This window comes from Tinamus guttatus, unplaced genomic scaffold (genome assembly GCF_059628265.1).
Source record: "Tinamus guttatus ecotype Peru unplaced genomic scaffold, ASM5962826v1 Tinamus_guttatus_pri_ptg000115l, whole genome shotgun sequence".
In the NCBI taxonomy this organism is placed as follows: Eukaryota; Metazoa; Chordata; class Aves; order Tinamiformes; family Tinamidae; genus Tinamus; species Tinamus guttatus.
Window position 1 is genome coordinate 2,160,319 of NW_028288649.1, and position 23,491 is coordinate 2,183,809.

Sequence of the window (23,491 nt, forward strand, 5' to 3'; positions counted from 1 at the left end):
ACGTTTGCTGTTATTATTGAAAGACTGGGTTGCCGTTGAATCTTCTTTGTTTTCTTGGCTAAGATTTTAGAGATGTAGGAGCAAAATCATTCTTGTCTCTGAAGCTCAGCTTTTATTTTCTGAACATGCTGGATTTAGAAATTACTGGTATTTGTAAGCCAGCCATTTTGAGAACAACACGTGTGTTTGTTGTAGTAAACTGTTCGTTAACAAGTACCTAGGTTAAAGGTAATTCAAGTGGAACCTGTATTTGCATGGACTCTAGATGATAAACTGCTACATATCGCATTATGAGGGGAAAGATACAAGGAGTTAAAAGACAAAAGGCAGATGCTTACCTTTGTAAGAACCTGGGATTTCTAAGATGTGTGTCATTTGCTGCTGTCTGTGCTCCATTCCTGCTACTATGTTATCTGATACCACCTACATTCTGTACTGATAAAAGACCTAAGCACGGACCGTGCCTCTCCATTGTTGTTATCTTCTAGTGGGAAAGGTAACATTGTGATGAACAGGTAACTGCTTGATGGTGATGGACCAAAGATTTCAATTTCAGTTGCATGGGGTACATAGTAGCACATCTCGAATTCCAGGTCTGTAATGAGAAATAGCCTTTTCTCCTAATATTTGCCTTACGGCTGAAACGGCGTGAATTCTCCTTATTCCTAATTTATTAGAAAAAGTTACAAAAAAAGTTTACAAAAAGTTGTCACCATGTGTTTTTGTTCTCTGCTATTTTTAGTAAGTAAAAATAAAGATGCTGTTATTTTTTAGGACTTTTATTTACTTTTGTAGGCTTTGTGCAGAATTACTCGTTACTCACCCAGTGCTTTCCAGAGTGTCATTGAAAAAGTGGGACTAACAGCTGTACTAAATTCCCTGGCAACTGGAATATGCAGAGTTCAGCAGTACATGCTCACCATGTTTTCTGCTATGCTGTCATGTGGGATTCATCTACAGAGACTGATTCAAGAAAAGGTTTGCTTTTAGTATTATTCGCTTGCACAAAAATTCATTAATGGGAAGTTAAAGGTGCCTCCACTAGTGTTTTTATTTCTCAGCGTGTTTAACTCAGCAACATTAAAATCTGTGAATAGCAGAAAATGAGGAACAGATATTTCCATTTTCTGAAATCTAGGAAATGCAGGTTTAATATCATAATAGATAAAAACATTATAAGGGCCCAGTAATCTTCCCCAGAAATTACTCCTTATGGAAAATTATTACTTTTTTATGTAACATAGATTATTTATCTGTTTGTTTGTATATAAAACAAACAAACATATGAAATAATGAGGTGTATAGTTTTTCTTTATCCCTCACAAATCCTCAAGAGCAAGTACTAATGGGTGCATTAGTATTAAATATAAATAAATATAATACTAAATAATACTAAATTGCTGCTGCAGCTAGAATTCAATCAATTGGAAAAATTCTAGCCTAGCAATAACTGATAATGGCCCCAAGGAAAAACAATGAGAAATGCATGAGGACAACTACTTTGAGGTAGTGCTCTTAAACATTTGAAAGGAAAAATAATAAGAGTCCTGGTTGAATCTAAAGCTGTACTTGGATTATGCTCTCCTTAAAAGACCTTAGGCCAATTTTTAAATGAAATGTCCTGCAGAAATCACCATTTTATTAACTTTGGCAGATTTTCTTTTTAATGTCATTAAATAAAACTACAAGTTCTGTGTATGTCTAATTCAATTTTTGGAAGAGTTGATTGAAAGCTGTCTGTTTTGATCATCAAATCAAAATCTTTCACATTCCATTTTTAGAAAAATGTGTTTATTCTTTGGCAGTAAGTTCGTACAATTCACCAACAAAAGTAATTGATTTCTACTCATAGAGAATAAAAATCACTAAGAAAATTGGAACTCTACCTCATGTTTTTATCAGATCTCCTATCCTAATTTATACCGTAAATTGATACTCACCTCAACTATAAAAAATACATTAGGATTACTAGAGAGCAATTAGTTTAGTTTCCATGCATGTCATTTTAAAAGCACCATTTAAATTAAAAAATAATCTGCTCTCTTCAAATAGTCACTTTTTGCAGCATAGGATCACTTATCCCGTGCCTTGTCAGAATTGCCAACTCATTCTAAGTGTGTGTTAGCTTAGCCCTAAGCTTTCTGTTACAGCAGTACTAACAGGTGGCAAATTGCTCTATAATGTCCCATTTTCTAATAGTGTGCCGCAGTGCAAGTTGGTAATATATTCAGAGAAGAATATTTAAAGGATGTTCACTTGAACATTGAGAGAAAGAATACCATATATAGCAAGAATGGCTACGTCATGATGTTTGCTGTGAAGAGTTCCTTGTTTATGTAAGACTTACATTGCTAAAAGGACCCCCTTTCCCATACTGAAGTTCTTATGAACTATTTTTTATGCAAGTTTTGAGTTATGTTAAAAATAATCCACTATGAAACTCTTAAATCTACTTATACATAATGTAAAATATTATCTTGGAATGCAATACAGTAACGGCTGAAACTTCATAGGTTTAAAATTCCTGCATAATCCTTAATGAAAAGTCACAGATGTGTTGTGAACTAGTCTTCCATTTTGTGTACTACTGCTTCAGAGTTAGGAGGACCTCACTGTTATTCAGGAGGTAATGACAAGGTTGTGCCTTTTAATACAGCTGCAAACCAGTACATAAAATATACATAAAGATATAAATTCAGCATGGAAGGCATTTAGTTCTGCATGGGTTTCTTTGCTCAAAAGACTCAAACTTGACCTTGTTTGCTACTCCTCTCAAGAAGATTGATAAAACCAGATAAAAAGTAAAAGGCTGAAGAAAAAAAAGGAGAAATGCAATTTTGTGGTCATTGACACTTACCTAAATCTGAAGAGAATTACAGTGGCTAAGAAGGACTGTGTCCTCCCCACCCCTCCAGTGCAGTGCCATTCTATTTCTTGCCTTGAAAAAAAATGATGCTGAAATGGTTTTCTTAAAATAGAGTATGAGAGGGGTAAACAGTAATCAAGTACATTTGACAACCTCTAACAGTAGATAAGAACACCACTAATTATTTTATCTGTGTGGAATGGTTCATCTGTGAATAAGCAAAAACCACCACTATAATTTTTTGAAAGTGGTTAGACTCTTCTAGAGGTCAGACAAATTTTTTTTTCATTCTGATATGACATTTTCATAATTCTTCACTGAGTGTGCAACCTTGATTGACTTCTCCTTCTAGAAAATCACATGCTTGCTTGTTGAAATAATGAACGGTAATAGACATTGCAAGATCTTCTAATTTTTATGACTTTTTAAATTATTATTACTATGTCATTGGGAAGAATCTGAGAATGCTATGCTGTATTTCCATACCAAAACCATGCCAAAGTTAGAGCAGTAGGTTGATACAATTGCATTGTTTCTTTGCTTCCCTAGCCTATTAGTCATAGGCTCTTTTTATCTGTCATGTTCAGTTATGGCACTGGGAGGAAAAAAAAAAAAAAGTACAATATTGTTCTCAGTTTCAGTTTTCTGATTCTTTGTCTTCTTCTAGAAAATAGGCAAATAGCAACCTCTGATGTGGACACTTTTATCCATATTTCATATCCATATTCATATCCATATTAATTCATATCCATATGAATTAATAATAGATAAATTATTAATAAATATCTTTTAGTAAAATCATTATAACTCTTAACTTTTAAGGTATTATTGTGGAGGTATTTGCAATTCTTGACATGAAAATACAGAAAAACAAAAATATTGCTATGGCAACTTGGTTTCTTGTATATTGAAATAATGGACTGCCTATTTTCTCTTCTGTAAAAAAAAACTCATTGCTTTTCATTTCATTTCATTTCATTGCATTTTGTCATATATTTTAAATTTGCTTTGCTATATTACTGGCAATCTTGAGTATAAAGCCATGATCTTATTACTGGAGACAGTGTGTTCACTTGCAAGGAAAAGAGTGTCCTTATCCTGCAGAGTCTCCATGGATACATCAAGCAGTTGCAGGGTAGAGAAGAACAATATAATAGTGAAAGAGTTAATAATTAATGTAATGGAGAGTATTTCAGCAATTTTGGCTTTTCTGATATGTCGAGTTCTGCAGGTCAGCAAAGATGTGCTACAGGCCTTTGCATTAACTGTTGCTGTTTGGCAGACCCCAAACAGACAGAAAATGTCACATTTATTTCTTAAGCTAGGTCATTAAAAGACTCCCAAATAAGTCTGATGTAGATCATTTTAATTGAGTATGTTGTCTTACCCCTTGGTAACCAACTCAAAATAATATTAAAAAGTTCTTGTTTTCCAGAATATGAGGACTACAAATAAATGTAGTCAGCTGTGTTTTCGCTTGGAGTTGCATCTTGTCGCTGTTCTTGGTCTGTCAGTGTTCACGGGCAGACTGGTGCCTGCTAATTGCTTTATACAGTTACTTACCATATTTGGGGAAGGGAAGGGCTCTTATGAATTATTTCGTACAAAAATAAACACTTTGTTATATTTCGGCATTTGCTTTTAGCTGGTTATATTTCAGAAATTTCCCCCGACAGGTTCTCACTAGAGGAGATGAACCTCGTGCTCCATGGTCTGTTGACCTGTTTAAAGCAGTGAACTTTCAATTGTTTGTGCTCATCAGCCATGAGATTAAGAACACTTTGTGAATTAAATTACAAAAATATAGCAAAAATATAGCAAGAGACTGAAACTGTTTTTCATAAAATAATATTAATGCACTTTGTTTATTCCCACCAAGGATTTTGTGACTACAGTTATTCGTTTATTGGAAAGTCCTTCAACTTTCATTCGAGCAAAAGCCTTTCTGGTCCTGTTACAAGTTTTAATTAATAACAGGGAGATGTTGCTACTCAGTTGTCAAGCAAGGTAAGGTGAAAATTGAATATATAGTTAGACATGTGATGTTTATTTCCAAAGTCATATCTGGAATGATTTTAAATATGTGATATTTTTAATCAGTGTTTTAGAAGTGAACTATTTTCTGTATAAAACGAATCCCTTTGTGAGAATAGCAAAAAAAGTTGTCTGTTTTGTACTTGGTCACCAGGTTATGATTACTTATGAGAGGAAGCTACTTGTCCTATAGGGACGCAGGTCAATGCCTGTAACTGCTCTGTTGCAGCACTCCATGCAAACTGCCAGTTTCCTGTGCCGTGATGCCCTTGTGGCATGTTTTAACTTTGCTGCTGTGATGTGCCTGTATTGCCTCCAGCTTTGGAACTGGCTTGGTGTTTTTTTTCCAGGAGCCATATTGCATGGTATCATTTTTTTTTTTTGTGGGTCATATGTAAATATCACTGTTCAATAAAAAAGAGTTCTAGGATAAAAGAATCAAATAAATGACCATAAAACAATAACTAAAGGAAAAAGAAACTCAGAAAAGAGAGAGAGAGAGAGCAAGGAGAAGCAAGTATGGAAAAAGAACCAAAATATGGTGATGCTATTTATCAATAGGATAGCAGTAGGAAAGAAATATAGTAACTGTGAGGAATGCAATTTGTACATGGTTTGATGCAAATAAAAGAAGAGAGTGGAATGTTTGTGTAGTGAAGATGGGACTAGAGACTAAAGATGATCTTGACATGGCCTGGAAACAAAATAAATATTTAGTAATTACTTTAAATAAAAAGTAGTAATGCTAAGTGTGGAGACAAAACAGATAGATAGGGAAGAAAACTTTAAATTCATGTTTCCATGTAGATTTTACTTTTCGAGAGCTTTAAGAATTCTCTTTTGAAAATGGAGAGAGGGAAGTGTTTTAGGCCTGTAACTGATCTCAGTAGTATAAAAGACTCCGGAATAAACATTGAAGGAAAAATGAAAGGTAAATGGGATTTTCTTCAGTATAAATAATGAAAACAAACTGTTCTCGGCTCATGTTTTGCGTAGTATTTGTGTGCCCCACCTACAGATGATTATACATGCTGACCAAAATTGCCATCTTTGTTCCATTTTGCTGTTTTATGATGTTACAGAGAAAAATCATCTTTGGTAGACCATCATGACCATGTTTAAAAAAAAAAAAGAAAGAAAGAAAGAAAGAAAAGAAAAATAGAGAATAAAAGCAATTTAAGATGTAGACAAAGTCATACCAGTGTTTGTTCAGAGTCTACAATCGCAGGTCACATTGTGTACGGGTCACAATCCACTGTTCAGTTTCAATTTTGTCTAATATTTCCAGCAGCTTTCTAGATAGAAGTCTTGCCTGTGTGTGACAGTTGATTTCCTGAAGAATATTTAAAAATTAGTAATTGTGCTTGAGAGAGGTTTAAGAGCCTGAAAGATTAGACCATTTCTTTTTGAAAATTCGCTTTTCAATATGATGTTCATGGTGGTTACTCAGTCACAGTTACACTTTTTATATTGTTACTTTCACTAATAACATTAGTGATACTATTATCAGTTAAAAAAAATAACGTTAAGACTCTATTCACTGATTCTCCCAAGTTGTGTGGTGCGTTTTTTTCTTTAATAATGCCTGCAGAGTGCTAGTAGTTTACAGCCATTAAAAAAAAAAAAAGGCAACTTTCTGCCCTAAGGGTCTCAGAAGCTGTGTCATTCTGTATGTGTCAGCAGGTGCATAAGGTGGCAGGGTGCTGTTCACTGTACGTCTCTTATGGGAGGAAAGAATCATGTTTGATGGTCTTTGAGCTCTCTGGCCCAATGGAAAAGCCTTTGTGTACAAGGCAGAAAGGCAAAATAAATTGTGATTTTCAAGTTTACGTTGTTTCTGATTAAAACAATAACAAAAACTAGCATTGCAACAGAAGTGTTTTACAATTAGCTTACTAGATCACGTTCACTCTGTCCCTGTAAAGATTATTTGGACAGGTTATGGACCGGGATACAGAAGGGGAAGAGCACAGTTTCAGCTTTTGCTCAACAGAGTTCAAGACTCTGTTGTAATGTAAATGTAATGTGAACCGTTAATCTCGCCAGTTAATGGCTGTGGGTATAGGTAGACACAGTTGCTTTGCTAATCAGAACCCAAGATGCTGTTCTGCATTAAATAGCACAATTATTTTAAAATTGGGGCATGTAGCAAGTGCCAGTATAATTGTTGTCTTGGCTTTTCCTGTAATTCATTAATGAAAAAAAGGAGAACCTTAACATTCCTTGTTTAAATGTAATATTAGAATGTAATTTAAATGTAATATTAGAAGTCTGATAAGTGAAATTCAATCAAGTGAGAAGGCCTGGAAGTGGAAAGCTCGAGGGAGCAATAACTCGCACAAGCCAGTGATTTGAGAGAGAAATGAAAAAATTATCAAGCAAATTGTAAAATCGTATCGAACATAAATAAATAAAGCTCTAGAAAAATAAAAAAATGTAGTGTATTTAACATCCTTTAAATAACTTCATCATTTTTGCTAACAGAGGCTGAGTAAAAACATGTTCTTGGCTAGTTTGGGCAAGGTGTCTGTACGGCTGCTCGGAGCACGCCAGGCGTGACATGCGGGACAAGACATTGTCAGAGCTCTGACAGTCTCTGCGCTGAGTGAACTGGAGAACCTCTGGTAGCAGAGAAGGCTGCTGGTGAGAGACCTCCTGCTTTAAGTTCAGTCATCTGGCGGCAGGTCAGCTCAGGGACATGCGTTTCTTTATCTGTTCTGGTGCTGGGGAAGCTGTAGTTGAACCTTGTTGATACCTAGAGCTGATTCTCTATGTAAATTAAGAACCAAAGAAACAAGGGAACAAAGGAATTTCAAAAAACAATAATTAAAGAGACCTTGAGCAGTTACAGAGTCTATCCCTCTTATCTAGATCAGGGTCTGTTATATATCCTTAAAAAATATTTTTGTGGGAATTGTTGGAGATTCCTTAGCCTCATTTGTTGGGTATTCTATTTGTTAGCTCTTTTTAACATTTAAAAATTAATGCTGATATCTCACTGAAATTTCACTTCTCCAAATTAGGAACAGACAAAACACAGAAAACAATTCAGATGTTTTTCTTTTGCAGTGACTTCTGTGTTTTTGAAGACTCTTGCCATGTCTCTGCTCTGTCTTCTGCTCTGTGATTAGACCTCTTCTTTCTTCCTACTGATGGAACTTTATAAGTGAGCTGTTCTTAGTGTTTTGATTTTTAAGTAATGGACATCATTCTCATTACTCAGTGCTGTTAACTCTACAAAATTCTCCCCCCTTTCTCTCCACTCTTCTACCTGTTCTCAGTGCTTTTCCCTGATATCTTCTGGCCTTATGTTTGTCACAGAAAGGCTTACTAGCTAGGTGGCCGTTTAGCTTGCCTTGATGTACCTCACCTTTGATGTTACTGTGCACCATGGATGAGGTGTAAATCACTTGCTGAGAAGTAAAGTTTAAGACCCTTTGTCATTCTTGTTATTGCCAATGATCCACGTTGTTATTGAAATGGCATACCTAAAGCTGGATATAATAATGCAAATAAGATTTTATCGTTGGTGAGTGGAGTGAAAGGATTCGTTTACATGTCTTACAGATGGCATTTCTGCATGTATTTCCCAATGTCTCTTTTTTGTGCTGTGCTGTAATTGTTGACTTGTGCTCACCGTGAGCCGTGGCTGGGCCGGCACAGGCGCACAGGGAGCGGGGAGCTGCCTTTGGCAACTGAGTGCACGCCGTGGCAAAAATCAGCTCAGGAGATGAGCTTTGGTTGTCGTCGCTGCAGAAGAGAGTGTTGATTTTAAGGACGTGTAACAAAAGGGATAGTACTGAAGAATCCTCTTAAAATCCAGAGCACAGATTTCACTCAGAAGTGACTTGGTTTTCTGCTTCACACGCCCAGGGAGTGTGAATCTGAAACAAAGATGTTGCTATTAAGCCCTAAAGACCCTCCTGTCTATTCAAAAGAGCATTTTAAACATCGCCTGAAGCATTCTGTAATAGGTGTATTTTTAAAGCAATCTCTTGCAAGTTCACCAATGACTAATAAATCAGTGACTGTAACTTCTATGGAAAATGTCGTTATGCAGAGTAGTGTAGCTACACAGCATGTATCCATTGGGATGTAAGGAGAGAGTTTGTGTGGAGAAATCTTGAACATCTAATTACCAGCAAAAGCATGTAAGCTAGTTAGACTTGGGATCTCTTTCAGTATTGCCATTCTTAACTTATGCTGACAAATAGGCTGTCATAAGATTTTTTTTTTCTGTATTGAAAGTTTACTTCCTTGTGACTTAGTTCAAAAAAAAAAAAAGATAGGCTAACATATGGAGGGAAGCCTTCCTCAGACTTGATAGATAGACTTATTTTAAAATCTACTTTATTTTGAAGCTTATGCATACATAATAAAATCAAAGCAAGTACAGTTTAAGTCACAAGGAAGGATTTTTTTGTCCGTTGTTGCATATCATGGTAATTTGTGTTACTTTTAAAAATGATTTCTTCAAAAGAGAAACTCTGAACTCTCAGCAAAATCACATCTTGATTGTAACCACAGATACTAGAAATACCTGCTTAAGTACTGTTTTTGAGATATAGTATTATTTTTTTATATGAAAGATAATGTTTGCACTTGCTTAAACGTAGACTCGTGATGTATATTGAAAGAGACAGCAGAAAGGCCATACCAGGAAAGGATCAACAAAGCAGCAATGAATATCTGTCAAAATGCCTGGATCTTCTCATCTATCACATTGTACAGGAACTGCCAGGGATTCTAGGTAAATTGAGTTGGTTACTGAACAAATCTTACCTTTTCATACTTTCTTCAGAAATACTTAAATATCTTCCTGCATGTAAAAGTGGAAAGAGGGTATTTTCTGATTACATCAATTTTGCCTTGACTTCAGCTTCACCAAGTGTCTTAGTTACCTCAAGATCAGATATTTTGCATTGAAACCCTTAATGCATGATTTCATGTACTGATGCCTAGTACTTGCCGGATGGTAAACCCCAAGAACTCAAACGAGATTGAGACCCAGTTGTGCCAGATGCTTCTTCAATGTTTGAAAGATGTTCCCAAGATAGAAAGAACTTAAGAGCAAACTTTCCTTATAAAGCGCAAGGCAAGGAGGGATGGACTAGGACATATCTGTAAGTAGGTTTTATCGCCTGGAACGAAGCGTAAATGTTGACTATCTGCTTCATTGATTTTCTGAATAAAAAAATCAAGCTAGATATTTCAGCTTTTAAGTTTTCAGCTTTTCAAGTTCAGAAACTTGACTACCTCATGCTCCTCCCTCCCTCCTTCCTTCTCTTAAATACTGATATACAGCTTTAATGGCATTATTTGAACAACTGATTATTTAAGTATAAATTTTACACTTTGTTTTCCTTTCCAAACTAGATTTGTATTCTGATTGTTTCTGTTAACTTGATCTGTCCATATTTGTCAGAAGACTTTTTATTACGGAGAGTATGATGAAGGAACACATTGTTCTTAAGGGAGTACAAGTTATGGTCCTCTAAGAAAAATGATTTACAAAAGGGAACACTTAAAAAAGCATTTTCACTGTTGGTTTAGAAATTATTCATAGCTAATTTTTAATATAAATTGAAGTATCTTTCTAATTCCATCTTCTTCCACCAGATGTAGCTATAAACTAAATAGATTAACAAATAGAAAATAGAAATTCGCCTTAAAAATGTATTTCAATAAATGAAAGTATATTGATAATCTGGGGAAAAACTTTGAAGGTTTTCCAGTTTTCTTGGTTAAGAAAGTGTTTTTTCCCTCTGTATTTATAATTATTTTATAAAATAAATATACATGGCTTAGATCACACTAAAAACTGAAGTAACTCGATCTGTTTATCAATTGGAAAATTAGCAAAAATGATGATTGTATCAGCTTAAAATATAGAAAGATGGTAGGAGTTGAGTTGATTTGAGTATCTGCTTTTAACTACTCATATATGTTGGTAAATTACACTGTTATTAATTCAACACAGAAATGTGTTGATGAAAGGACAGTGTTTTGTCTCATGTATTTGGAAAGTTTTAAGTAGCACTTTGATTTTCTTGAGCAGTTTGTTGTAGAACAAGTCAAATCTTTAAGCCTCATTTTTTTTTACAGTCTAGTGCTAGCCCTTGCCCATCCTACTTATGTAAAAACTGAACTGCGTGGGAGCAGAAGAAGAGCGCTGTTATTCACCTTGAATTAGCTTGTTGACTGACTTTGTAAGGAAGGGCCTATGCTGGCATGAAATTTGTATGAAATATTGAATCAAGTCTTTTGTTTGTTTAATGCCTATTTGATTAGCTTTTTAAAATTTTGCAGAGCCCTTTCTTTAAGGAAGATATTTAGTAACTGCTCTTTCAAGGACAAAATTTGGCTTTTAATATTTTTGGGCTATAAGGACTGGAATTTATTTCTTTGCATGTGAGCTACCACTCTCTCCTGCTTCTTCTATTTTAATCCCATGCAGAAGGTCTCTTGTTTCCTGAGCCGGTAATGAATGTTCCACAAACTCTGCATAATGTTCCTTGATATTTTTCTAAGCTTTTTGTAGTTTCACAAGTTTTCACTATTGTGATGAGAATTCTGTTCCCTCAATGTTGGCAATTTAGGAGGTAATTTAGGTTCTCTCATGGACCTGTTGCTGCCTCTTTATTTGCTCCATAAAAATTCCTGTTGCTTTAGATGGCTTTTGTGATTTTTAAAACTGTGCATGTGTGTCTCTGCTGAGGGGATTTTCTAAGCCAGGGAGATTTTTTTTTCTTTTCTTTTTTTTTTCTCAAGAGTATAATTCCATGCCAGTATAGGTCTATCCTGCTGTAAGGGATAATTTCATTTTCCCTTCTACCTTTGCCTTGTGTTTCTATCTTGATTCTTTTGCTAGAGGTAGCATTTGTGCAATCTGTCCCTTTAGCTGGAGCAGGGAATGGACCTTGCCAAAAATTAAACCAGAAAAGTGTTGGATCAGTACCCTGAAATATATGTGGTCACATGAACACTTATTTCAGCAGGATGGGGAAGGTGGGGTTGAATGTGAAGGGGAGGTGTTTTATCATTTGCTTTTGTTTAGTAAACAAATTGCGTTAGGTTGGTCTGAAATGTTATTTTCTGCAGGTGACATTCTCAGTGCCTTAACTAATGTCTCTGGACGTAAACACCCATCAACAGTTCAGGCCAGGCAGCTGAAGATGTGCCTTCCCATGATGCCTGTAGTGCTTCATCTGGTGACCTCCCAGGTAGATGTTTCTTTCCACAAGGAAAACAACAACAACCACAAAAAAAAAAAAAAAAAAGAAAACTGTTGCAATTTTCCAAAATGCAGTTTGTGCTGATTATAGTCAGAATGAACTAAGTATATCTTTTCTTAATGTAGCAATGTCAATGAGTTATGCTAAGTAACAGCATTAAATAAGTAAACATTATTTTTGCATTGTGTAAGGCAACTCTGAGAGAAACAAGTATGCATTTTGTCCCTTTTTAACATAAATATGAAATGCATGCTTTACTTTTTTGTGGGCATAAGATACACACTTATTGTAATGAAAAAAAAAACAAAACAAAGCTTTTGTTAATTTCAAATAGGTATTTCGTCTCCAGATAGTAACAGAGGAGTTTCTTTTCAACTATGGGACCCTACTTGTGAGTAAAAACTTTTGTTAAATTAAATTTTATTTAGAAAAAAATGCGTGTATGTACAGTTTGGACAGTAATTAATTTAATTACATTACATTTATAAATCAGAGAAATTGAATTTTATTCTCAATATAACCTTTTAGCTTCTATTCAAAATTGTGTATATTATCATAAAATGTTTTCTTAGTAATAGATTGAGTCTAAAGGCAATCCTGTATTCAAATATAGAAAAACTTTATGCAAGTGTATTAAATTGAGAATTTCTTTTATGCTTTATTTTTAGGTAGGAAAATCTAACTCTGAGTTATACACAATATTCTTTCTAGATTTCCAATCTGAGGGCATGAGTAGAAATGAAAGATAAATTATAATGTAATGTATATTTAAGATGTTCTTTCCTTTTGTTATCTTTTCTTCTTGCCAGTACTTCTACATTCTATTTAGTTGATGAAAAGCTGAATATTATAAGCTACAGAATTAATAAACTTGTCTTGTGTAACATACACAACCTATTTATGGGATTAGCTATAGCAACTGAACTGGGATTTTAAGTGTGCCATAAAACAGTATAGTTAAAATGAAGTAGTACTGTTGTAATGTAATTTCCTTCTACAGAAACAGTTCTTGACAAATGAGACAAATCGTATTCTGAAAGTCACATGTCGGTGTTAAGCAAACACTTTTAAGTACTTGTGTATTTACTTCCATACTAGCATGCAGAAGAGTTTCTCCACAAACAGCTAAATTACAATTTACTGTTTAAATTCATTCCTCTTTCTCCTTCTCTTTTGCTTCCAAGAAAATGTGGGTTTAATATAGCTCTGCTGGCCTGTGATTGGTGTCCACGAACTGTTACTGGAATAAAATAGCATTAGAATTAACAAACAATAATAAAAAGATATAGTGGTTGTATTAAAAACTTGTTTTCTTTACAAAACATTTGTAAATAGGCAGTAGATATATCAATGGCTTTGGATCAACCTTCTAGAAGGTGCAAGTCTTCTGTCAACGATGTAGGTACAGCAGACCAGGTAGAATATTGGTTTTCCTTTGAAACTCCTCCAGCTTGCTTGAATTACTGACTAAAGAAGTCATCTTCCAGTTAGTTCATATTTCAGGCCCTTTAGTTCCAATGCCATTTGTAGCAGATTTATCAGCACACATCAGTTCTAGATTCTGTGATGCTGTGGTTTTGGACTTTTTCAGAAACAGGCAAGCATCCCCATTTGAATCCTGTCTTTCTGAAAATAGTTGTGACTTTTAGACTACAGCAGTAATGTATAGTAACAATATATATATTTATTGCTTGGGATAGGTTTGAAAAAAAAAAAAAGTTTTGTTTGTCTCATGTTATAGCTAATAGAAAATAGTGAAGCCCTTTAGAAAACGCCTGCTGAATATTTCCTGCAGCTTGTCCTTTTAATATCCATAGAATAAGGCAACTAAGAGTCTTGCATAGTCTACTTGAATTTATACCTCAAAGGGGGAAATAGTGTCTTAGTGCATATCAAATTAGAGCTCATTTTATATAACTGTGTGTTGTGATATGACTATTGTAATTCCCTCTGGAAGAGCAACGCTCCATTCTGCCATGGAATGGTCTACTCTGGGATTGTTTATTTAGCAGCATTCCCACTAACATCTACACATTTGATCATCAACTCAGACTTTTTTGAAACACTGTGATAAAATTGAGGCCTCTAAGATTCTCAGTCAGTCTTTCAAGGCTTTTTCTGATTTATTCCTAAGAATTACTCTAAAGAATGAGAAATGATTACGAATGAAAAGATGTGTGCTTGATATGTAGAAGGAAAAAGGTAATTATTTTCCTGTAGCTGTTCTTTGAGAAATAACCTTTTTTTCCTTGCTGCTTTAAAGTTGTTTCCATCATCATTATAATCCTCAGTACTCTAGTACTAGTTAGCACAGTTAATAGTAGTTACTAGTTGAGTGCATAGCAGGCAACTCACCCAAGGTGGAATATGCACACCATTCCCCTCCATTGCTCAAGGAACGTGAAACTGTCTTAAATGAGCAAACAAAATAATTTACTGTCCTCCAAACACAAATTAATTAAATTGAAACTAATAGTTTTGTTAAATGAAAAGGAAGACAAAATAACTACTTTTTTTTTATAGAACCAATTTAACTTTATGACTGCCTCTGAAATATTTTTAAAATATGAAATATATAAAGATTTTCTAACTTTTTTGATTATAGAAGAACTCTTTAAATGTCTCTTACATATTGAGAAAAGGTAACTTTTGTAGGCCCTTCTACCAATTTAAAATATAATAACAAAATTGCAATTGACAGTAAAGCACAAACAATCATATAAATAAATAAACATATGTATGCAATTGAAAATCAGAAAGAGTAGCATGTCTATTAAATACTGTGACAGTAAATAAGAGTATTTTTTAAAATTATCTCGAGAATTATTCCCTCGTAGCAAGTGTCACTAAGATATCTTTTGCATTTCCTATGAACTAAACAGCTATGCACAGGACTGAAATCAGACAAGTAAAAACAAAAGGCAAAAGACTAACTGGTATAATAATATATTTTCTTATACCAGATTATTAATATTTCATTGTCCCTGTTTCTCAGAATGATTACTTATTCAGGTGATTTTTAGCAGAAGGGTATGCCTTTGTGCATGTACTTATTACATGTAAGTATATGCATAGAGTATGTAGTATGCATGAAGATCAAAAAGATGGTGCAAATAACAGAAAATTGCATTTTCTCGAGGGTCTTTGGTCTTTTTAATGAGTTATTTTAACGTAACCATATCCAAGGCAGTTCAAAGTCTTTTCAGAAAACACAGCTTTCTGTCAACATAAAGTCAGCCATTTAATTACTGCCTATGTAGCTGGAAGTGTTATCATTCCTGATGTTAGTCAGAGTAATGGCCCTTACTGTTCCCTACTTTTAAGTGTCCAGCAGCCCTGCGCATTTACAAAACTGTTATAACAACTAGGCTGTGGATGCTCTCATTTTTTTGTGTTTTAATAATTATGCGAGTGTTTCCTGGGTTTAAGTACATTTACTTTATTTATTTAAGAGACCGTACTTATACAGTCTCTTAAAGAATTCCACGTTACAATTACCCAACAATTACATAGAACTGTTAAAAATGCATAACACTTCTAACTTTTTGTTTTTAGAGTGTTTAGAGGGCATAAATACTTTTTTTTTTCTGTAGAATTTTATCAGATCGATGGATTCAGGAGAAACAAATTTGGATGGAGCAATAGGTAAGGTAATATATGAAACTGCTGTATTTTTATATGTAGGCATTAAGAAATGTAGCATTTTACACAGGAATATATGATTTCTACTAATAGGGCAAGCTGCATCTGAAGAATTGATTAAGACTACTTTATCAACATTTGAAGCAATAACACAGCATCCTGCCCTGTTGACAATCCATCGTTCGACAGTAAGTCTGGCAGCCAATTAAACAGTTGCAGGCTAGTTGGCTGAATTCTGTTGATAAATTGAATGTTTTGAAGATTTTGAAGCTGTTTGAATTATGTCTTAAAATGTATTGTAGTTCTATTTGACAGGAAAAATCTTTATTCTTTATAGAGAGATTTAATTTTCAGAGAGAGACATTCATACTCAGTTTACTACAGCTAGTTGAGGAGTTAGGAAGAGAGTGAGAAGGATATTTGCCTAAGGTATAGAAATAGCAATTCTTAAAATGAGTTTCATGTAAAGTATGAAAGCAAATATGTTGCCTATACCTCAAAGCAGGTATGTCGCTATATATTAGTGAAAATTTCAGCACGTTGTTTGTTATGCTTTTAGTATGGCATGAAAGGACTATCTCTGGGGGCTGAAGACCCCCATTCCATCAATACTCTTCCTAATGCAGATTGTCAACATGAGTAGCAGTTTTATACAAGTTATGGCATGCCTTTTTGCTTCAATTTAACTGTTTGCTCGCTAAAAATTATATGACAATTGCCAAACCCACATACTGTAATCCTTTCAGATTACTACAGATTTGTTGTCTGTTCAGTATTTGGTCAAATTACTAGCTTTGCACTAAGCTAGCTGAAGCTAGAACAATTACATTAAGAAACAGCTGTCAGCAAACAGTAGCTTAAAAAGGTTGAAGTAGTGATTGACAAATCGTTGTAACTTGTCCCACTGCATTGCTTCAGCTCAATTCCCAATTTCAAATTTAAATTTGTGTGTTTGTATGGGAATTTGGTTAATGGCGTGACATTGGTCATGCCATTATTTGGTCTGTGCTTCAGTTGAAAAGTCTTAAGAAGTGAAAATAGTAAAAATAAACAAAATACAAGTTGGAATTCAAATAACTGTTTAATGTTTATTTACATTAATGTTCACAACCTATTACCTGCGTGCTAGCCAAGAAAATGTCCTTATCTACAAAAATCTAACAAAGTAATAGTCAGAGGGGAAAGAGTACAGCATTTATATAGTAACACAGTTTGAAATTCTTTTAAGTGGTATGGCAAATGATGTTCTCTAAAAGGAGTTTAAATGTAGGTGAGCAATGAATATCTATTCCTATTGCCCTACATGACAGTCAATGTGCTAGTAATGGTGCTGTGACATCATTTTAAAAAGAACCTCATTTTTTTTTAGTTGTTGTTTAATTTCTGTGGTTTTTCAGTGTGTCTTATATTGCAATAAACACGTACCATTTTTATGGCGGTCCATCAGTATTTACTGAAATTTCAATACCTTCTGTCAACAGATTATATTAAATTTCCCTTATAATGATCTGTTGTTGTCGTATCCGCCTGTTCCCCCAACCAAGAAAGAGAAGTGGTCCCCTTTGCCACACTTCATGTCCCAACTTTCTCTGCTTTCAGTACCACATTATATTGAAGGTAGAGAACTACTATCCCACTTTCTTAAGTAATTACTAGCTAGGAGTAGATGAGCTTTGTTTAAGTATCTGAATCTGTGGAAAAGGGCTTACTTTGTCACACATAAAACTTTTAGGTATTTGTTTAAAATCCATCAGTTAAATTTGTTTAGCCAAAGGTAAAACTTCCTGCCTATCCAATGCATGTATATTTTTTAAATATGCCACATTGATAGAATAGCTTCCTTGATTTTGAATAGCTGGACCTTAAAATATATTATTAAAATAATTATATCCTTGACAATCAACAGCTTTTTCTGAGGAAATATAATCTGTTGCTTTGTCCATTTTCATAAATAAAATTTGTAATACAAAAGAGCCATCCTGAGACTCATCAAACATTCATTTGAATCTACAATACAGTGGAGAAAATGCCTTGAATTTAGTATGCTATATTCAAGAAATTGTCCACTGTAATTAATAATCTCCAGCCACATCTGTCACTACTGGTGCAAACAGTAATTAGTTTAATACTATTTATGAAGTCTAGTGTGCTAATTATTCCTGAATGCACAGTTCATGTTACTTCAGAGGACTCACATTGCTTTATTTTACTTCATCTTTCATGATGCATGCAGAATATTTTTAGAAATTGTGTTACTCAAGGGACATTTTCTAATTGCTGCTCATTGAGCATGACTGGAATCTATGAATATACATGCCATTACCCAGCAGAACATGATGCTTATTTAAAGAGTTGAAGCAAGACATTTTGAAAGGTTGCAGATCGATACTTAACTATATTGATGGTCAATAGAAAACTCTTTTACTGAAGAGAAATGTGCATCTTAGGCTGTTCTTTGAAACCTGGATTGCTCAGTTAGACAAAGCTGGTTTTGAAAAACATTTCATAGAAGAAGCCAAAACCTTCTTGAGAGGATGCAGTTTTTTTTCCCATTACAACAGTGACATCTCTTTAAAGTTTCAAATGGGAATGAAACTTATTTTTATAAAGTTCAACCAACTTAATAAAAATGAGATTATATTAAGCAAACAGAACCAGCATGTTTTTGATTCAATTCTGGTTTTAATTAGTTACAATGGAAATTACATAGGTTAATAGGGATTTCAGAATAATGTTTCAGATTCTTTTCCACTTTCAGGAGAAAAGAACTGCCTGTTCTGGGTTTTAGTTTATAACATCTCTTGACAGTTAAAACTACAAATTGGCCTTGCTTCCCTAGTCCTACCCCTGCACACTTGGATGATGTGCCTGTGTTTCTCAAGTGCCCTGTCCCTATCTTCCACCTTCTGTACACTTCCTTCTTCTGTTTGAGTTTTGCCAGGAGGTCCTTGTTCATCCATGCCCCTTTTGCTAGACTTCTTGATCATAGGCATGCACTGTTCTTGAGCTTGGAGGAAGTGATGCTTGAATACTAACGATCTCTCTTGGTCCGCTCTCCTGTCTAGGGCCCTATTCCACAGTATTCCTTCACATAGGTCCCTGAAGAGACCAAGGTTTGCTCTTCTGAAGTCCGGGGTTGTTATCCTTCTTTTATCACTGCTTCCTCCTCTCAGGATCCTGACCTCCACCATCTCATGGTCACTGCAGCCAACACTGCCCCCAGTCTCCACATCTCCAACCAGTTGTTCTTTGTTAGTGCAAGGTGCATCCCTCCTTGTTGGCCTCTGCACTACCTGTATCAGAAAGTTATCATCAATGCTTTCCAGTATCCTCCTGGATTGCTGGTGCCTTGTTCTCTCTTCATCTATAGCAAGACACTTTGCTTGTGTTGTTTCTCTGGCAGATGTGAGGGTGGTTGAGGTCCCCCATGAGAATCAGGCCCTGTTCATGAGGCTAGTTCCAGCGGCCTATAGTAGGCCTCATATTTCCTCTTCTTGACCAGGGAGTTTGTAGCGAACACCCACAGCAGCATCACTCATGTTGGTACGTCCCTTAATCCCATGAACTCTCAACCTGCTCATCACCCACCCCTGGGCAGAGCTCCATACATTCCGCTTGTCCTCACACTCCAGGAGTGACTCCACCTCCTCTCATTCCTAGCCTGTCCTTCCTGAAGAGCCTGTGAACATCCAGGGCAGCATTTCAGTAATGTGAGCTATCTCTGTAGATCACATCAGGTCTCTGTAATCACGAGGAGATCATAGCCCTGTGACTGCACACAGGTGGCTAATTGCTCCCGTTTATTCCCTATGCTGCACACATTGCTGTACAGGCGCTTCAGAAACTTCAGAGAGGTATCCAAGCATGATGAATTCTCAGAGGGGATAAAGAGGTTTCCCACTGGTCTTGTATCCCCTTTTTGCTGTTTTGCCCTGTTTTGCTGACTGCATGGTCTCTATTATTCTCTCCTTCCTGATCTTTCCTGGTTTAAAGCTCTCCTTACCAAGAATATGGGTCTCAATCACCATGCTCTGTAAATAAGGATTTAGTCTAAAGGCTCATTCCACTGTGAGTCTTTTTAGATTTGGGAAGCTTGGACTAGAATTGGTGAAGTTCAGTAAAGCTGGGCCAGTGTTTCTTAATTTATAACAAAATAGGTGCATATTTAGGATGCAGGTTTCGCATCTAGCATCCCGTGAACAGTGGAGAAGGGCAGAGAAACATTGAAATTGTTCTCTCTCCACCTAATGGCAGCTGAATGCTTAATTACACTGAAACTGGCTTGTATCTGTTTAATAAAATACTATGGAAAAAAGAGTACAGCTTTTGAAAGTTCTCTTAGAGTTATTAGAGTTTTCCTTGCTGGAATCAGTGAATGTTACAGTTCCAGTAACTGTAACAGATGTTCCAGTTTTATATAGTATACTTGGTTTTCTAAAAAGGTTTTGACAAAGTTGTGCACCAAAGTCTATTAAAATCTATGACAAGTCAACTTATTTTGACTAGTTAAAGTATACATAGTATAGAATAGTTTTTTAAGAATTTAGATATGTTAAGATTAGTGCTTTACAAGGATCTGTGTTGCAACATGTGCTATTTATAAATAATCTGAAAGCCGAATGAGGTGACAGAACTGACTGATGACTCTAAGTTATTCGCGGTAGTGAAAATTAAAAGTGGCAGAAGAGTTGCAGAAGTTTTTCAAGCCACTGAGTGAAAGGACAATAAAATGACATGCAGTTCAATACCGATAAATGTCAAGTGATGTGCATGAGGAGAATCGTTCTAACTATGCATACATTGTGTCAGACTCCAAACCACTTGCTACTGCTCTAGAGGTCTTTTAGCATACATTTTCTATGAAAATGTTAGCTTTATACTCAGCAGTGATAAAAAATGACAACTAGATTATTAAGAATAGCTGGTAAAAGATCAGGGAAGGAAGCAGAAGACATCACTATGTCGCTGTCTGTGGTGCTCCAGAGACACCTTGAATAACAAATAGAGTTCTGGACGTTTACTCTCAAGGAAGATGAAGTTAAACAAGAAAAGTTACAGTTCAGTGATGCAAGGAGAGGTTGAATAGAAAAGAATTTCAGCTCAGAAGCAAGAAATTGAGAATAGAAAATAATGAATGGCATGGAAATAATGAATTGAAAATATGTATTTTTTTGGTAAAATGTGAATGAGAGAGTGTCTAGTTAAATAGCTAGGCAGATGCTTTAAAATAAACAAAGGAAGTGCCTTTTCATACTGCATAACTGAAATGCAGAATTCAATACCATATGTATTGTTCATGCTAAAAGCATAAATGTATCAAAGATAGGATTGTTCAGATTTATGAGAGAAGACTAGCAAGCACTATTAAATACAAAAATATACATACATCTTCAGCTTAGAAAGTTGCTAGAAACCAGAGCGTTGCTTTACACTTGTTCTTTTACTCTTTTCTTTCCACTCTTTTCCTGTTGTCAGAAACCAGATTACCAGGTCTGATCTATCCTTTTGTTTTTTTCCAGTGCATATATATTGTAGCTGAGATGTGATTGTGCTATGTGTAGAACTTTCTAGTATTTCCTGCTAGCTTGGGTGCTGATAACAGCAAAACCTTTAGATGTTATCATTGCAGAACTATTACAATGGTGGCTTTGTGCAGCAGGGACTCATGATGTTCAGTTCATCATGTTAATCAGGCTATTTAGCAGGTGATATAAACCCATACTATTATAGTAATGATCATATCATCTTCAGTATTCAAACTCTCCATTCAGGCTTAGAGAAAATTTCACACTTTTTCATTAATGATAGTAGCAATAAAGAAGAAAATAAAATATTTAAACAGCTTCATACGTATATGGAGGTTTGATTCCAGATCGATGTCAGGAGACATTTAAATGAAGAAAAAAGGAACGCTTTTTTATATTCTTCTATTTGTTTCAAGATCTCTCAAAAATGCCAGCTGTGCCTCTGTATACAAAAAACTTATGTACTTATGTACTACATTGGTGAATTTATTAAAAATATTTCTGTGTACTAAAGGTGATAGTGGCCAATTTTCCATGTATACTATCCAATTTATTTCACCTCAGTAATCATTTGATTAGTTTATATCCTATTTTCAAATTTATGTTCACTTCAATAAAAAAACAAAAACACCAACAAAAATATCATGAAGAGAAAAACAATCTTGCAGAGTTAGGAGATAACGCATTTTTAATAGCTTCCGCATATGTGTGTGTTCTGCTATGCTTCTGTGTCACTAAATATTTTTCTATAGGATTAATGCTTCATTTATTTGAGCTCTGCTTTACTGCAAAACTGCCATGAGGGAAGAGAATTCCTTACTAAATAGCTTGTTTGCCAAAACTGAGAATAGTATTAGAAAAAAAAAAAAAAACAGAAAAAGCTACCAAAATTATTTAAGACTTAAAGAGTGTGCTTTACACTGAGAGTTCAAATTTTCTTAGCTCTAAAAATGACTTATGTGTAGCTTAGCTACATGCTCTGATGTGGAAAGACTATGGTTAATAGTAGAAAAAAGTCGAAAGAAAATCTGAGTTTTAGGGGCTGAAGTTGTGTGATAACCATTGCATGCTGCCATCTTGATCAGTGATCAGGACCATGCTGATGGCAAGTGATTCTTTGCATTCTGAGTCCCTGTGCTGTTTCAGACTGTTAAGAGATCCTTTTTGCCTGGTTTCTCACTGCTTTAATTTACTATTTGCATTTGTTTCTTCATCTGAGAAGTATTGCAGTAGTTTGTACTTTTTGTTTGTTTGCTTGTTTTTGACCCTTTATGGACGTGCATTCTTAATCCTACCTCAGAGGCTGGTTATGACAGACATACTGCCATTTGTAAAGCAGTTTAGAAACCTCTAATGCAGAAGCTGTTGGAGTGCAATATAGTTTTGTTGTCTGTCCTATTACACAGAAGCTGAAAAGGCCATGAAATATTTCACAATGAAGAAGTGTTGGCTAGTGAATTGAATGATTAAGCATCACTAAATTATATGCTTTGTTTACGTGCCCGGAAGAATAGTTTACTGCTAATCTCTAATTTATTATAATCTGTTTAAAGCCGATTGATGTCATTGTCCCCAAAATATATATATGAAAAATCTAAATGATATTTAACTGACAGTTAGAAGTCCATATGTTGTTTATATCATTTTTTGCTTCCTAATTTCTTATTTTGAGACATGGCTTTGAATTGGAAAAAGTGATTCTGCTTGAATTGTAAAAGTGATTCTGCTTAGACTTTTTCCTTATGGCGAAGTCCCAAAGATGCCTAAAAAAGTTTCTAAAATCAAAAAGCTGATTTTACTAAAATTTTAGTTAGGGTGCTTTGTAAATATAAAGAAAAATGACTAAGTAATGGCAAAATAAAAGTGAAAAAGCGTTCACTTTGTGCTACTATCTCCCAAAATCTGGAAGCTTAGCCCTTAGCGTAGTCAGTCAGTCTGTTCTTGATCCAGAGCACTTCCTGCTCTGCCTGATCCAATCACTCTTTACAGGACCATGGCAAACCTACTCATGCCAAACAAGACTGGTAAGTCTCTCACTCATCTTACTAAACAGCAAGATCTGTAGATTAAGAACTTGCTCCTTAGAGATACAGATAGTAAATACTCTCTTATGGCACTTGCCAGATTCAGCTAAAATTAATGAGGCAGGAGAAACAGAATATAATAAACTAGTTCTATTATCATAATGA

The 23,491-nt window shown here is 35.0% G+C and overlaps 1 protein-coding gene across 1 annotated transcript in view; it reads left to right on the forward strand.

Moving 5' to 3' along the window:
- Window positions 1-23,491, forward strand: part of ULK4 (unc-51 like kinase 4) — a 134,307-nt gene that overhangs the window by 39,059 nt on the left and 71,757 nt on the right. The window contains exons 20-26 of the mRNA XM_088521218.1: window positions 796-978; window positions 4,746-4,873; window positions 9,517-9,650; window positions 12,002-12,123; window positions 12,470-12,526; window positions 15,729-15,780; window positions 15,871-15,965. Coding sequence (XP_088377344.1) covers window positions 796-978; window positions 4,746-4,873; window positions 9,517-9,650; window positions 12,002-12,123; window positions 12,470-12,526; window positions 15,729-15,780; window positions 15,871-15,965 — 771 coding nt within the window. The remainder of the gene's footprint in view (window positions 1-795; window positions 979-4,745; window positions 4,874-9,516; window positions 9,651-12,001; window positions 12,124-12,469; window positions 12,527-15,728; window positions 15,781-15,870; window positions 15,966-23,491) is intronic.